This window comes from Lithobates pipiens, unplaced genomic scaffold, assembly GCF_037356315.1.
Source record: "Lithobates pipiens isolate NorthernLeopardFrog02 unplaced genomic scaffold, aLitPip1_a1.2 Scaffold_30, whole genome shotgun sequence".
In the NCBI taxonomy this organism is placed as follows: Eukaryota; Metazoa; Chordata; class Amphibia; order Anura; family Ranidae; genus Lithobates; species Lithobates pipiens.
Window position 1 is genome coordinate 91,674,141 of NW_027507791.1, and position 13,540 is coordinate 91,687,680.

General features: G+C 41.0%; 1 protein-coding gene across 5 annotated transcripts in view; it reads right to left on the minus strand.

Moving 5' to 3' along the window:
* SIPA1L1 (signal induced proliferation associated 1 like 1) overlaps positions 1–13,540 on the minus strand; it is a 407,147-nt gene that overhangs the window by 32,515 nt on the left and 361,092 nt on the right. For all 5 annotated transcript variants that reach the window (XM_077464604.1, XM_077464603.1, XM_077464605.1 and 2 more), the window contains one exon: positions 10,317–10,756. In XM_077464604.1, the coding sequence (XP_077320730.1) occupies positions 10,317–10,756 (440 nt within the window). The remainder of the gene's footprint in view (positions 1–10,316; positions 10,757–13,540) is intronic.

The following is a 13,540-nucleotide window of genomic DNA, read 5'->3' on the forward strand; positions in this document are numbered from 1 at the left end:
ATGAAAACCTCTTGTTCCACACCATCCGAAAGGATTCATTGCTGTTAATGTCAAATTCTGATTCTAGCAAATGCATTTCATATACAAAATCAATATGTGCCAGACCAGGCAATGTGCTGAAAATTCTCACTCTTCAGTTTTGGTGATCACATGCTCACGTTAACCTAATTTTCCTGTTCTTAGCAAGCAGGAGTTGAATCGGGCATTGTCATCTTCTGCTCTGGCCCATCCTCTTCAAGGTGTGACGTGTGCATTGAGGCAATTCATTTCACCAGCAAAGTGGCTATTTGTGCTTGTCTGAGAGGCTATGAAAGTTTGTACAAGTCTGTCTTGTCGTTCTCTGTTCTCAAAAGGTTTTGAACACCAAACTGTCCCTTAGAACGTTTTATGTACCATTCTTTGTGAACTTCAGTGTAACAATCCCAGGAGGTCAGCAGTTTCTCCAATTCTGCAACCACAATGTCTGGCATGAACAATCATACTGCGGTTAGTTAGATCATACATCTTTCTCTTTTTAATATTTTAGTTAAACAACTAAACCACTTTCTTAGGCCTGAATGCTTTATTTAATGAGCTGCAACCACATTATTTGTTGTTTGGTTCCTTCATTATTGAGTAGGTGTACCTAATAACGTGGCCACTGAGGGTAAAACAGTTATGTGGACAATTATTGTTATAGACAATATAAGTATGGAAATGCCAAATCACTTGACAAGCTTGAGAGGTTTGTTGAGAATATCTTGTAATATAAGACATCTTCATTTATGTAACTGATACATGATATATTGTGCTTACTGCTTGATACATTTCTTGTACCAAAGTGCACAAATATTTGATATAGTGTTGTGCTTGAATACATACATGAAAAAAATAACCTGTTCTCGCATAAACATATACTGTAAGAAATTTTCTCATTCAGCAAAAAATGTACAGCATGTCACAATATTTTCACTTAACTGTATTTCAGAAGAGATGCACTGCTCCCTGCATAAGCTCCGGTATCACCAGAGAACTGCTCCTCACACACTGGGCTGTGCTATAGGTCAGATCCTGAACTGAGAAATGCTGGATGACAGCACTCTGGTTCAGTTCATATATGGAATTTCACTAAAAACACTCAACAGAAAAATCTCATTTACTTCTGAAAATTTCAAAATGTTTCATATTTTGAAACAGCAATGCATTTGAACAACTTAGATCACTAAAGCCTGCAGGGTACAATGCTGCAGGCTCATCAATATCCCGGACATCAGACCAAGACCCGCTGAGTGACAGTATATGTCAGCCTCAGCCTGGATCCATGGGGGCGTGGCCTGGCGGGGGTCCAAGCGGAGCCTGCCATTCACCATCAAGCAGCGGGTCTTGATCTGACGTGCGGCTCCTGGGATATCTGTCACTTTCCAGCATTGTCCAGAGAATAGGCGAGCTCACCCCCCAGTTGGCATGCACAGCAGCAGGCACAGGATCTCATTCCTACATACAGTATAACCTGAGCGGCCCACATACACATCCTTGGTTCCCGGGCTCAGCAATATGTTTCTACGTCAGCAGACCCAGGAAGCTTCTTAATTAATAAGTAACTCAGATCACTTATAACAGCTATCTGCTCTTGTATACCTAAACAGTGATCATAAAGTGAATTAATCATGACTGGCCTCTCAAATGACCTACTGTAGACATATTCATTAAAGGATATACAAAAAGCTATAGGGCTTTATTGGACCTGTAAGAACCTCTCAGAAGAGAATTAAGGCAAGCAGTTGTAAAGCCAGCAACTTGCTTAAATTCAGGCAGTCTGATTCCTGAAACTTAAAGCTGAATCAAGAGAGAAAATATTTTTTGCATTTTACCCATGTACCAATTAATAAATGCTAATGAAATATTTTCAATGTGTGGATAGTTGCCGAGTTAGATAAAGCTCCTAGTTTCATTTTATTCAAACAGTAAAATTGCTGAATTTCTGGCATGAAGTCTTCCATTTGCATCTCTCATACAGTGTGCATATAGTCATGATATCACGTTGTGTATTCACAGAACACCAAGACTGTTTGTGAATGGTGGAGATGGAGTGCAAGTGACTTACTATCCTTCACTGTAAGCACTTTAGAAAGGCAGAGTAATGCAGGTCATACATGGTCGCATTTCGAACGAATTTTCAAAATCAGATCCGATAATGCGTCATTGATTTACGAAATTTTCTTAGATACGATTTTGGAAAGAAAGTTCTTTTTGAAATTCGAACTGTGTATGGCCGGCATAGCCGGCATAAGTCTTCGCGCTGGAAGTTCAGCTCTTACTGTACCGTTGACTATGAATTAAACTTAAAGCGGAGGTCCACCCTGAAGTGGACCTTCCGCTCATTGGAACCCTCCCCCCCTCCGGCTCCACAATTGGCACCTTTCAGGGGGGAGGGGGTGCAGGTACCTGTACAGTACAGGTATCTGCACCCACTTCCGGCGTAGATTCTGCAGAAGGTACGCCCCTTTCCGCAGAATCTACGCCCCTTTCCGAAGGTCCCCCGCTGCCTGTTGGGAAACACACGGATCCCAGCGACAGTGGGGACCATCCTTATTGCGCAGTGCGACTTGCCCATGCGCAGTAGGGAACCGGGAAATGAAGCCGAAAGGCTCCACTTCCCGATTCCCATACCCAAGATGGCAGCGGCAGCACCCGAGAGACGATCGAGAGATCGGCTTCGGGTGCCGACATCGCGGGCGCGCTGGGCGGGTAAGTGTCATTATTTTAAAAGTCAGCAGCTGCAGTATTTGTAGCTGCTGGCTTTTTAAAAAAAAAAAAAAAAAACGGCGGACTCCTGCTTTAAGCTCCATACACACTATCAGTTTTTCTGCTTAGTTTTTCCTGATTCATCAAAACCATATAATACGAGGTCAAACTTTAGGAGTTTCAATTTGTATGCAATCAGGCAGGCCCTTGCACTACATGGTTTTGGTAAACCTGAAGGAAAAAGTCAGCATAAAATCTGATAGTGTGTATTGGGCATAAGAGTTTTAACACAGCAGCCATCCACACAATGAAAAGTTTATTTGTACATAGAAAATATGCAAAAATATTTTTTCCCAATGTTCAACTTTTAGGTAAAGTGTCAGTCTGAGATAAAGCACATAAGGCTAAATAAGAGGCAAAATATAAACCCCAATGCCCTACAACTTATTTTCTTAAAAGTATGTTTTTAGGTAAAATTCAAGAAAACATCCAATTTGAGATATACATAAGAACATTTTTAAGCATGCCTAAAATCATAGTTTTATAGTTTAGCTTTTAATTTCTTTTTCATGTGCACAGCAGTGTTTACCATCGACTCATGGCCTCTTAAAGTGGCTGTAAACCACTGACATCAAATATAAGCAAAGCATATTCCCCTATAATGTATACTTCTCTCAGTTCAGAGCACTAAGTGTAACTTCTGTCTGCTGCCTCATTCCTCTGCCATTAGCATGAGTCACTCCTGATGAGTTTTCCTGACACCAAGGGAAAAAGGTGACACGGGAGAGCACAACCTGTGATTGACAGCCTGAGCTTTATTCTTCTCCTCTTCTTGTGCTGTGTGAACAGGGGTGTGTCCCTTTCCTCCATTCAGCTCTCAGAGCTCTCCTCTCTATGTAACTTCAGCTCTCCGCCCCATGCTTTTCAGAACTGAGACTTTGAATGGATGAAGGGGACAGACGGCTGCTGATAAACAGGTATAACCTATGTAGGATGATTTGTTTCATCTCTGTGTATTCACCTGAGGCCAGTCACTTCACTGGGTATATGTAATGGTTTACAACCACTTTAAAGTCATTGTAAATGCTTGAAAAACAAATGAGAAGGAACAGGTTTATACTTACCTGCTCTGTGCAAAGGAATTTCATAGAAACCTCCCCTTTTTGGGTCCCCCTCTCCGGCAAGTGCCCCAAAGAAAACAGATTTCTATCGGGGCACTTGTGCAGGCTCCCCCCCCCCCATTACTAAGCTAGTGGCTCCCATTACCGCCTCAGCAAAGCCTGCAAAATCAGGAAGTGAGGGAAGAGACTGGCACAGTGCTGGATCTAATGACGGCTCAGACAAGTAAAGGGGGGGAGGGTGAGGGGCATACTGATGCCTAAACATCTTTTATCTTATTGCAAGGAATACATTAAGATAGAACATGTTTACGCTTTATAACCACTTTAAGCTGAGCTGGGTGGGAAAAACATTAAAGAAGAACTCACACCAGAAAAAAAAAAGTTAAGTCTGCCAACAGAACCAATGCACATAGTGCATCTGCACCCATTAAAATCTTTGCTGCGGTTTGGAAATAAAGATCAGTTTTAGTTCTTCCAGTGCTGGCTGTAGCTCTACCCTTTGCAGAAGCACAATTTATAGGCGTTCCTATAAGCCCTCCCTTCATTCCGCAGCCCTCTGTCATGGAGCCCTGTGCCTCCTCCTCCGCTCCCTTGTTTCCATTGATTCGAAAACTAAGCTCACAACCTCCTGCTGCACGGCAGCTACTTTCGGAGGCGATAATTACAATGGTAGCTGGGGGCTTGTGTTGTGAATGCCTTGGGCTGGAGAGGTTGTGGTCTCAGTCTTTTATCAGTACAAAGGGAGCACAGGCCTGCACAGCAGAGAGTGCTGCAGATATTTCAAAGAGTGAAGGCTGTCTGTAATGCCCCTTTCCTCTGTGCGCTGTCAGTCAGAACTAATTATGTTTTGCCTTCCTCCAGTATGCAGATGGTAGAGTCCATCAGTAAGTAAAGAAAAACTAACACCACATCCCAAATAAGTAAATGTGTATACATAAAAAGAAAGGCCAAATGTGGGGTTAAGGTTTTAACCTCTCAAGTAGGCAATAGACATCATAGAAAAAAAAATAAAAACTTGCATTTGGTTTATTAAAACATACAAGGAGGGACAGTGTAGGATCAATGCCATCTTTTAAATAGGTCAGAATGTGTCTCAGAATATTGATCTGGCCAGGGGTGAGGAGACACACAAGCAAGAAATCCTGCTCCCGATTACAGGTAATCGACCAACCATACCTCAAGCATTTCACCCCACTATAGAAATAAAATTTAATTTTTTTAAACGTATTAATATTGTTCTGGACCTGACCTCTTAATGGTGTTTGTTCCCATATATCTATATATTTATCATATAGCTTTTCTATGCGCATGTTATCCTTTGACTCTGCTAATATACAAATATTTTACACACACAGTGGGTAAAATAAGTATTGTGCGCATCACCATTTTTCAAGGTAAATATATTTCTAAAGGTGCTACTGAAATGAAATTTCCAGCACATGTAGACAACAAAACCGTGCAACCCACACATACAAAGACACCAAAACAAATAAGTGCAGAAATTAAGTTATGTGTTTTAAAATGGAATGACACAGGGAAAAATTATTGAACACGCCAACTGAAATGTATTTAATACTTCGGACAACATCCTTTGTTGGTAATGACAGCTTCAAGATGCCTCCTGTATGGAGAAGCTAGTCACATGGGCTGCTCAGGTGTGATTTTGGCCCATTCTTCCACACAATCAGTCTTCAAATCTTGAAGGTCCCGTGGGCCTCTACTACAAGCTCTGATTTTTTTGTCCTTTCCATAGATGTTTTATTGAATTCAAGTCATGTGATTGGCTGGGCCATTCTAGCAGCTTTATTTTTTTTCTTGGAAAAAAATTGAGTTTCCTTGGCTTTGTGTTTGGGATCATTGTCTTGCTGAAATGTCTACCCTTGTTTCATCTTCATCATCCTTGTAGACGGTAGCAGATTTTTATCCAGATTGTCTTGGTATATTTTTCCATTCTTCATTCCCTCAATGATATGAAGTTTGCCAGTACTGTATGCTTAGAAACAGCCCCAAAGCAGGATGTTCCCACCTCCAAACTTCACTGTTGGTATAGGGGTGTTTTTGGGGTGATGTGCAGTGACCTCCAAACATCTTGAGTATTATGGCATCCAAAGAGTATGGTGAGCGTTCATACCGGCAATGGCGGTAGAGTGCATTACTTGTTGTTTTCTTTGAAACAAATGTACCTGCTATTTCCAGGTCTTTCTGAAGCTCTGCACAAGTGGTCCTTGGCTGTTGAACAACTCTCTTGATAATTATTTTCACTCCTCTGTCAGAAATCTTGCAAGGAGCACCTGGTCGCGGCTGGTTTATGGTGAAATTATGTTCTTTCTACTTCCAGATTTTGGCCAAAACAGTGCTCCACTGGAACATTCAGAAGTTTGGAAATCCTTCTGTAACCAATGCCATCAGTATGTTTTGCAACAATAAAGTTGCGAAGGTCTTGAGAGAGCTCTTTGCTTTTACCCATCATGAGATGTGTCTTGTGTGACACCTTTTTATAACAGTTGAGACTGAACCAGCTGATATTAATTTGCACTGACATGGGGCAGGATTGCTTTCCAATTACCGATAGATTTCAGCTGGTGTCTTGGGTTTCCATGCCTTTTTGCACCTCCCATGTGTTCATACTTTTCCCTGTGTCATTCAACTGTATTACATATAACTTAATTTCTAAACTTATTTGTTTTGGTTAGGTATGAATTGCATGGGTTGTTACCGACATGTGGTGAAAATGTCATGCCAATAGCACCTTTAGAAATAAAATAAATATATATTTACCTAGAAAAATGGCGACGCGTTCAATACTTATTTTACCCATTGTACGTATATATACACACACATTATATATATATATATATATATATATATATATATATATATATATACACACACACACACACACACATTATATATATATATATATATATATATATTAGGAGGCATTTTCAGTGAGCATTTGGGCAGAGTGTACTAAATTACTCCAATATGCACCATACAAGTGATTACCTTCTCCTTTGGTTTGATGTGTTACAAAATGGTAAACTACCCCTCCTATTTTATGATTAGGCTCATATGATGAAATCAAAATACCATTCTATTGTAATATTCCTAGCTTGCTTGATGCATGTTATCCACCATCATTCTGTCCCTCCGGTTGGTTTTTATGTGTGCTCCCCCGTACAGGTTCATAAAACTGTTGCATCCTCTGGCAACGGTACTACAATAGGCTTTGTGTTTTTTTTTTAATTAGCTTTATCATGATATGCGAAAGTAAACTGATTTGTATGTTTATTGTGTACTTGGGAGTTTTTGATTTATGTTATTTTGGCTTTAATTAACAGCAACTCATTCCTGCTGAAGAAGCATTCTTGAAACATGTAGAGATTTGGCCACATCCATCGCAATAAACTGACCATCGTATGTCCGTACTTAGATTTATATTGTTAGGCTTGATAACAGATCATCATGGCTTAATAGACTGAGTGTATCAGGCAGGGGTTTGGGTTCAGCCATTGGGTAGTGCTGCTTATATTGTAAGTGGATGCATATATTAAATTGTTGATTTTATATTTGTATACTTTTAACATCCATAAATGTTGAGTTAAAATAAAAACGTGGATTTTGCAACAGTTTTTTCTATGTTGTCTATTGTTTCTTGAGACGTTAACACCTTAAAAAAGTTCACTTTCAGCCTTCCTATGTATACACATTTCCTTGCACCAGGTGTGGTTGAATAGCAGTGAGAGAAGGATTGGGGGGGAGGGTTTGCAAGCTATCTGACCACGCTGCTCAGCAAAAAGCACAGTTTTTTTTTTCCATTATTAACCACTTGCTTACCGGGCACTTAAACCCCCCTTCTAGCCAGACCAATTTTCAGCGCTGTGGCAATTTGAATGACAATTGCGCGGTCACGCAACACTGTACCCAAATGAAATTTTCATCATTTTTTCCCCCAAATAGAGCCTTCTTTTGGTGGTATTTGATCACCTGTGCGATTTTTTTTTTTTCCAAAAAAAAATTAAAAAGACCGAATAAAAAAAAAAAAAAAAACTTTTTGTTTTAAAATTGTATAATGGGTAATTTTTGTCTGTCATTGATGTATGCTGATGAGGCAGCACAGATGGGCACCAATGCGTGGCAGTGATGGGCACTGATCGATTACACTGATAGGCAGCACTTCTAGGTGGCACTGATAGGTGGCACTTGTGGGCACAGTTGGATGGTATAAATGAGGCATAATTGCATCTTCCTCTTAGGGACCGATGTCCCTTTAACACAAGCCGGTGATCGACTTTTTTACTCCTCCGCTGTCAGCGTGAGGAGAAAAAAAATAAATAAATATCACTGAGCTTTTGCTTACATCATGTGATCAGCTGTCATTGGCTGACAGCTGATCACATGGTAAGGGGCCAGGATGCGCAGGGAGCATGCACAGGGGAGGCCGTCATATGATGGATGCCGGCCACAGCACGGATGCCATGTGGTTAAAGTGGAGTTCTGCCCCCCCTCAAAAATGTTTCCATCAGCTGTAGGGTGCTGCCGACATGATTGGCGGTAAGGGAACCCTACTTCACATGCGCAAAGTCTGCTGGGCTCTCCTATTGGGCCAACAGCAGGGAAAGGAAGAGGAGGGGGCCGGACATCTGACGTATCTTGCCACGGCGAGGTCCAATGGAAGTGGGGACAGGGTACCTATGAAAAACAGGTACCCCGCTCCCCCTTCCCCCTAAAAGGTGCCAAATGTGGCACCAGATGGGTGTAGGAGGCAGATAAGCAGAAATTCCACTTCTGGGTGGAACTCCGCTTTAACCACTTGCCAGCCACCTGTCATTATACCACAGCAGGTTGGCACAGCGGCGCGGATTGCTATAGGTCTACATCGGCCACCTTAAAAGCTCTAGGAGGTGCCAGTGACACCGGGGGGGGGTTGCGATGCTCGTGGCTGGCCCAAAAAAGTGTCCGACCTGTCCGCCGCAATGTCACAGTCCCACTAAAAATCACTGATCACCTCCATTAATAGTAAAAAAACAAAATTTATAATAAAAATACCATAAATATATCCCCTATTTAGTAGACGATATAACTTTTGCGTAAACCAATCAATATACACCTATTATGATGTTTTTTACCAAAAATATGTAGAAGAATATATATTGCCCTAACCTGATGAAGACATTTTTATTTATTTTTAAAAAAATTGATACTTAATATAGTAGAAAGTAAAAAATATTGTTTTTTTTCAAAATTGTTGCTCTTTTTAGTTTATAGCACAAAAATAAAAAAAATCACAGAGATGATCAAACACCACCAAAATAAATCTCTATTTGTGGGAAAAAAAGGACATAAATTTGTTTGTGTACAACGTTGCATGACCGCGCAATTGTCAGTTAAAGTGATGCAGTCTGGTCATTAAGGGGACAAATCCTTTCCGGTCCTTAGGTGGTTAATCAGATAACAGCATAGATTTTAACATGGCCAAGTGCTACTTACACTGTGTCCTCTGGGGGATTTAACAAGCCTCATAAGTTGCCCTCTATCCTTAAAAAAAACAATTTTCACTTGAAAGATGACATCTCCCCTCTTTGTCATGGTATTTGGGTAGCATGAGGTCCAAAAAGATTTATTTAGCCAATACACCAGTAGACCAACTGCTAAAAACTAATAAAACGAATACCTTCAGAAGGCTAGTGGAGGCAGCTCATGCAGGGCGCAGCCCCCCAATCCATGCAACGGGCCCCTAATCTACACATGCAGGGCACCGGACACATGGATTTCATTTGTTTTTGTTTTTTAAGTACAGGATTAGAGCCTGGGCTCTAATTGGCTTAAAAAAAGAACACTGCGCCCGGAGCCAACCCAGTTGTGACAGTTTCTCCTCCCGGCTAATCAGGAAGCGGGTCCTGAGACTCAACTGGCCGTGAGTCCTAACTCCTGATTGGCCGGGAGGAGAAGAGACTGCCAGGACTCAGGAGGAGACGCAGGGGGGAGCCACCAAAGTTGTGACCCAGATGGGGTAAATGCGGGGCTGGTATGTGATGCGGCAATGAAGCAACCGTGGGGGGGGGGGGTGGCGAGAGAAAATTGAGCACCAGCAGTAGACTAATTGTCCATAAACCCAACATCACAGTATAGTATTCAAATAATACTAAACACAAACTATATAAAATTTCCACATGTAAAAACCACAGTTGCTACAAAAAACAGTTGTTACTGAATTAGGAACAAATAAAATCATTTACTAGTATGTAAGTGTAAAGTTTCAATAGAAAGACAAGTCTTACTGTGGAAAAAAATTACCTGAATAGGAAATCTGCAGTAAAAGCTGAAAGAGCGCCATACCTGCATCTAGCTCTGATGGCAGGTTGGAGTGAAAAGATTAGATGGAGCAGAAGAACCCACCACCACCATATCACAGAATTAAAGATTAATGCACTAAAAAATAAAGAGAAAATAAAAAATAAGAGCCACTACCTGGTATGAGACGCGGCATCACTAAGGCTGTAGGAGCTGTTTTCTCTGGTTAATGGCTTGGTGCATATTGGGACTTTACTGTGGTTCTCCATAGTGACTGGAGATTCTCTTTTTCCATCTAAAGCATGAGTTTCTCTGTCACAAGTTCTATCAGATATCAATCCCACATCGCTGACACTGTGCCACAGAGGAGCCACTTTTTCCTTAGGAGGCCCAGAGCGTGGGGAGGTGGCAGAAGCCCCAGGAAGGTTGGAGTTGACATGATTGTTGCTATACAATGTGGTGTCAATACCACTATCAGCAGATGTCCCTTGTATGTAAGTGTAGTTGTCTGAGTCAAGCCGTTCCCCGCTGTCATACCACTTTTCTTCACTATGAGCGCTGGACGCATTGCTGGAAAGAGTATTTGTGCTGGAGTGACTGGAATAATGGCTGTCAGTCTGCAAAACAGAGTGGTCATATGTTCAACATTAAAAGGTTAGTTAACAATTATCTGACCAAATAATATACTTAGAGATCTAAAGCCAGAGATAATAATTGTGTTTAGGAGATTTGATTATAAGCATTGTTATATATAATAGATATTGAAGGAAGTTGGCAATTTTGATGCAGGCAGTTTCTGCCACATGCCTGACATTTTTCAGCATCTAAAATTTCCAGTTATACTTATAAACATTACTAAAGTGGTCTATTTTTGTCTTATGTCTTTAAAGAGGAAATGCAGTCTGCTCATAATTTGTAATAAAAGCATATTTTGCTATCCAAAGTTAAAACAATAAAAGCAGAGGATTTAATAGATGGAAATATGAAAAAATAACTGAAGTTCCACTTTAAGATTCCAGCAGCAAGAGTAAAACTCGTGCTAAGAATAAGAAGAATCCATGATGGAGTGAGAAGAGGCAAGGTCCAGAGAAAATATCTTATTGTAAAAGCCTAACAGATGAAAAAGTGAGTGAATTATTTGGCCCCCAGAATTGAACAGAAAGTAAAGCACTAGCTTTTCTAAGCCTAAAATCATTACGAGTCTGTCACATTGTATTCAGTGTAGTTTGCTACAAGAGAACAGACGTGACCTGGCTTTGTAAAAAGGGGTGAATTTTCCACAGTGCAAGCACATCTGTAATTGATTTATGCCAGGCAAAAGTCAGAATCAGTCAAGGTGTTTAAAGATCAAAAATATGAAGTCCAAAAAATGATCCCTCATATAGTACAGCACTATAGACAAATAAAAAACTACAACAAATATTAAAAGGTAAATGACGGAATCAACATAAACAAACTAAACCACAATAAAAAAATATTTCTTCCATAAGTGTCCACCAAGTCTTAATTTAGTCAAAGAAAAAAATGTCTTGCTAAATATTAAACAAAGTGTCCACTGTTTAGCAAAATCCTCATTCATTGAAATAATCCTTGTTTCATATCCAAACAGAACACCCAGTAAATCTTCAAAGTAACAACACTGATCCAAATTGTTCCCTTCACCGCAAACAAGGATATACACTCACCAGAAAAACAGGCCGTCTTATCTCAAGAGAGGCAATAACAGCTTAAGGGAAATCAGGGAGAGTGATCCTGCACCGAACTCAAAGAGTCAAGGTCCAGGAGCGCTTTTGACACTAAGCGTCCGGCAGAATACTAAGTTACTCATAATATAATCAAGCTCACAAGTCTCCCCACAATAAATTTCATAGCAGCCAGATGACTCCACAAAGCCCCCTGGTGGATGATAACCAAATTTAGTCTAAATTTAAAATACTCCATTGTTGGGGAGTGCTCCAGTTACCTATGGGACTTCACCTCACCACTTAGTCCTTGAATTTATACCTTCAGTTAATTTATTGTTTGGGAGTATATTTATGCTGATTTTAATAAATGCACTAATGAAATATGAGAATGTTTGCCTTTTGTGGTGACCTGTAGGCCCAGTTCAAAACGAGTGCGATGCAAGACATTGCATGTGATTCGCACCGCATTACTGTGTAGATCACATGCATTGTCTGGGCAATGCAATTTCAGCCATACAAACTGTATGGCTGAAATCGTATCTCAATCGGACCAGAGCGGTGCAAGACCCTTTTTTTTTGGTCTGCACTGGAATCGGATCATATGGGTGTTCACACATGGGTGTGCGATATGATTCCTGCACCACTGTGCGGTTCAGGTGCGATGCAGGAACCCGCACTTGATTCGCAGGGTTCCTGCATAGTGCCAATGTGAACCGAGCCTTAATCCACCATCTCCTAGCTGGACTTCTTTGAGAGAGGTGCACGATCACTCTCCCTGATTTCACTAAGATTTGATTCACACTTGTGAGATGCGGGGAACCCTGCGAATCCACTGCTGGTTCCTGCATCGCACCCGACTCACACGCCAATTCACACTGCCATATACGTACTTGCTGGGAGTGTCAATCTAATGTCAATGATACCCCCATTTCAGCTCACATATCGGGAAATACAAAAAATTCTTGCACTCAGATATTTTGACCATATAAGGTTGTGTCATCTGCGTGATGGGGAAGAGGTGGGATGATCAGAATTATGAACTTATAGTCCAAAAATCCAGGGGGAATCAGAGTGTCAATGACAAATTAAAATAAGAGGGACTTCTGATCAGAAAGTGAAAAAAATTTTGGTAGGGTTCCGTAGTCTGGGTGGTTTACCACAGGGATGGTAGCTGGTACTGAGAAGGCAGCATGCTTAAAGATGGAAGAACCTCTGGCAGAAACACAAACAAGACAAGCAGCGCCAGATCTGAGCGCAGCATTAAGTTTAAAAGGCTTTAATATAAGGTAATGCACTGCAAGTAAAGTAAAAGAAGACACATCTGTGTAAGAGTCCAAATAAGCGACAGGATCCAGGTATCAGTCTCCGGATGGCGTTACAACATTTTTCTTGGCGGCGCCAGTGGTCTCTGGTGTCCCGGGTTTGAAAACTGCAGAGCGCACAGGTAGGACGTCAATCAGAGGATTCCAGGTCGCAGTGTGATGACGCTAACATTCAGCTCACATATCGCACTGTGAACTGACAATTTGGACATGAATCAGATTGCATGGGTGTGAACACCCATGCAATCACATTCTGGTGCGGACCAAAAAAAGGGTCCTGTGCGAGTTTGGTCCAAATGTGAGTTTTTGCTACTTGGTGGAGATTTTGTTTCAGGTTGGCGCTAAAGCCATTTTTTATTTTGGTTTAGTTTGTTGCACAACACGTCCGTTAGTT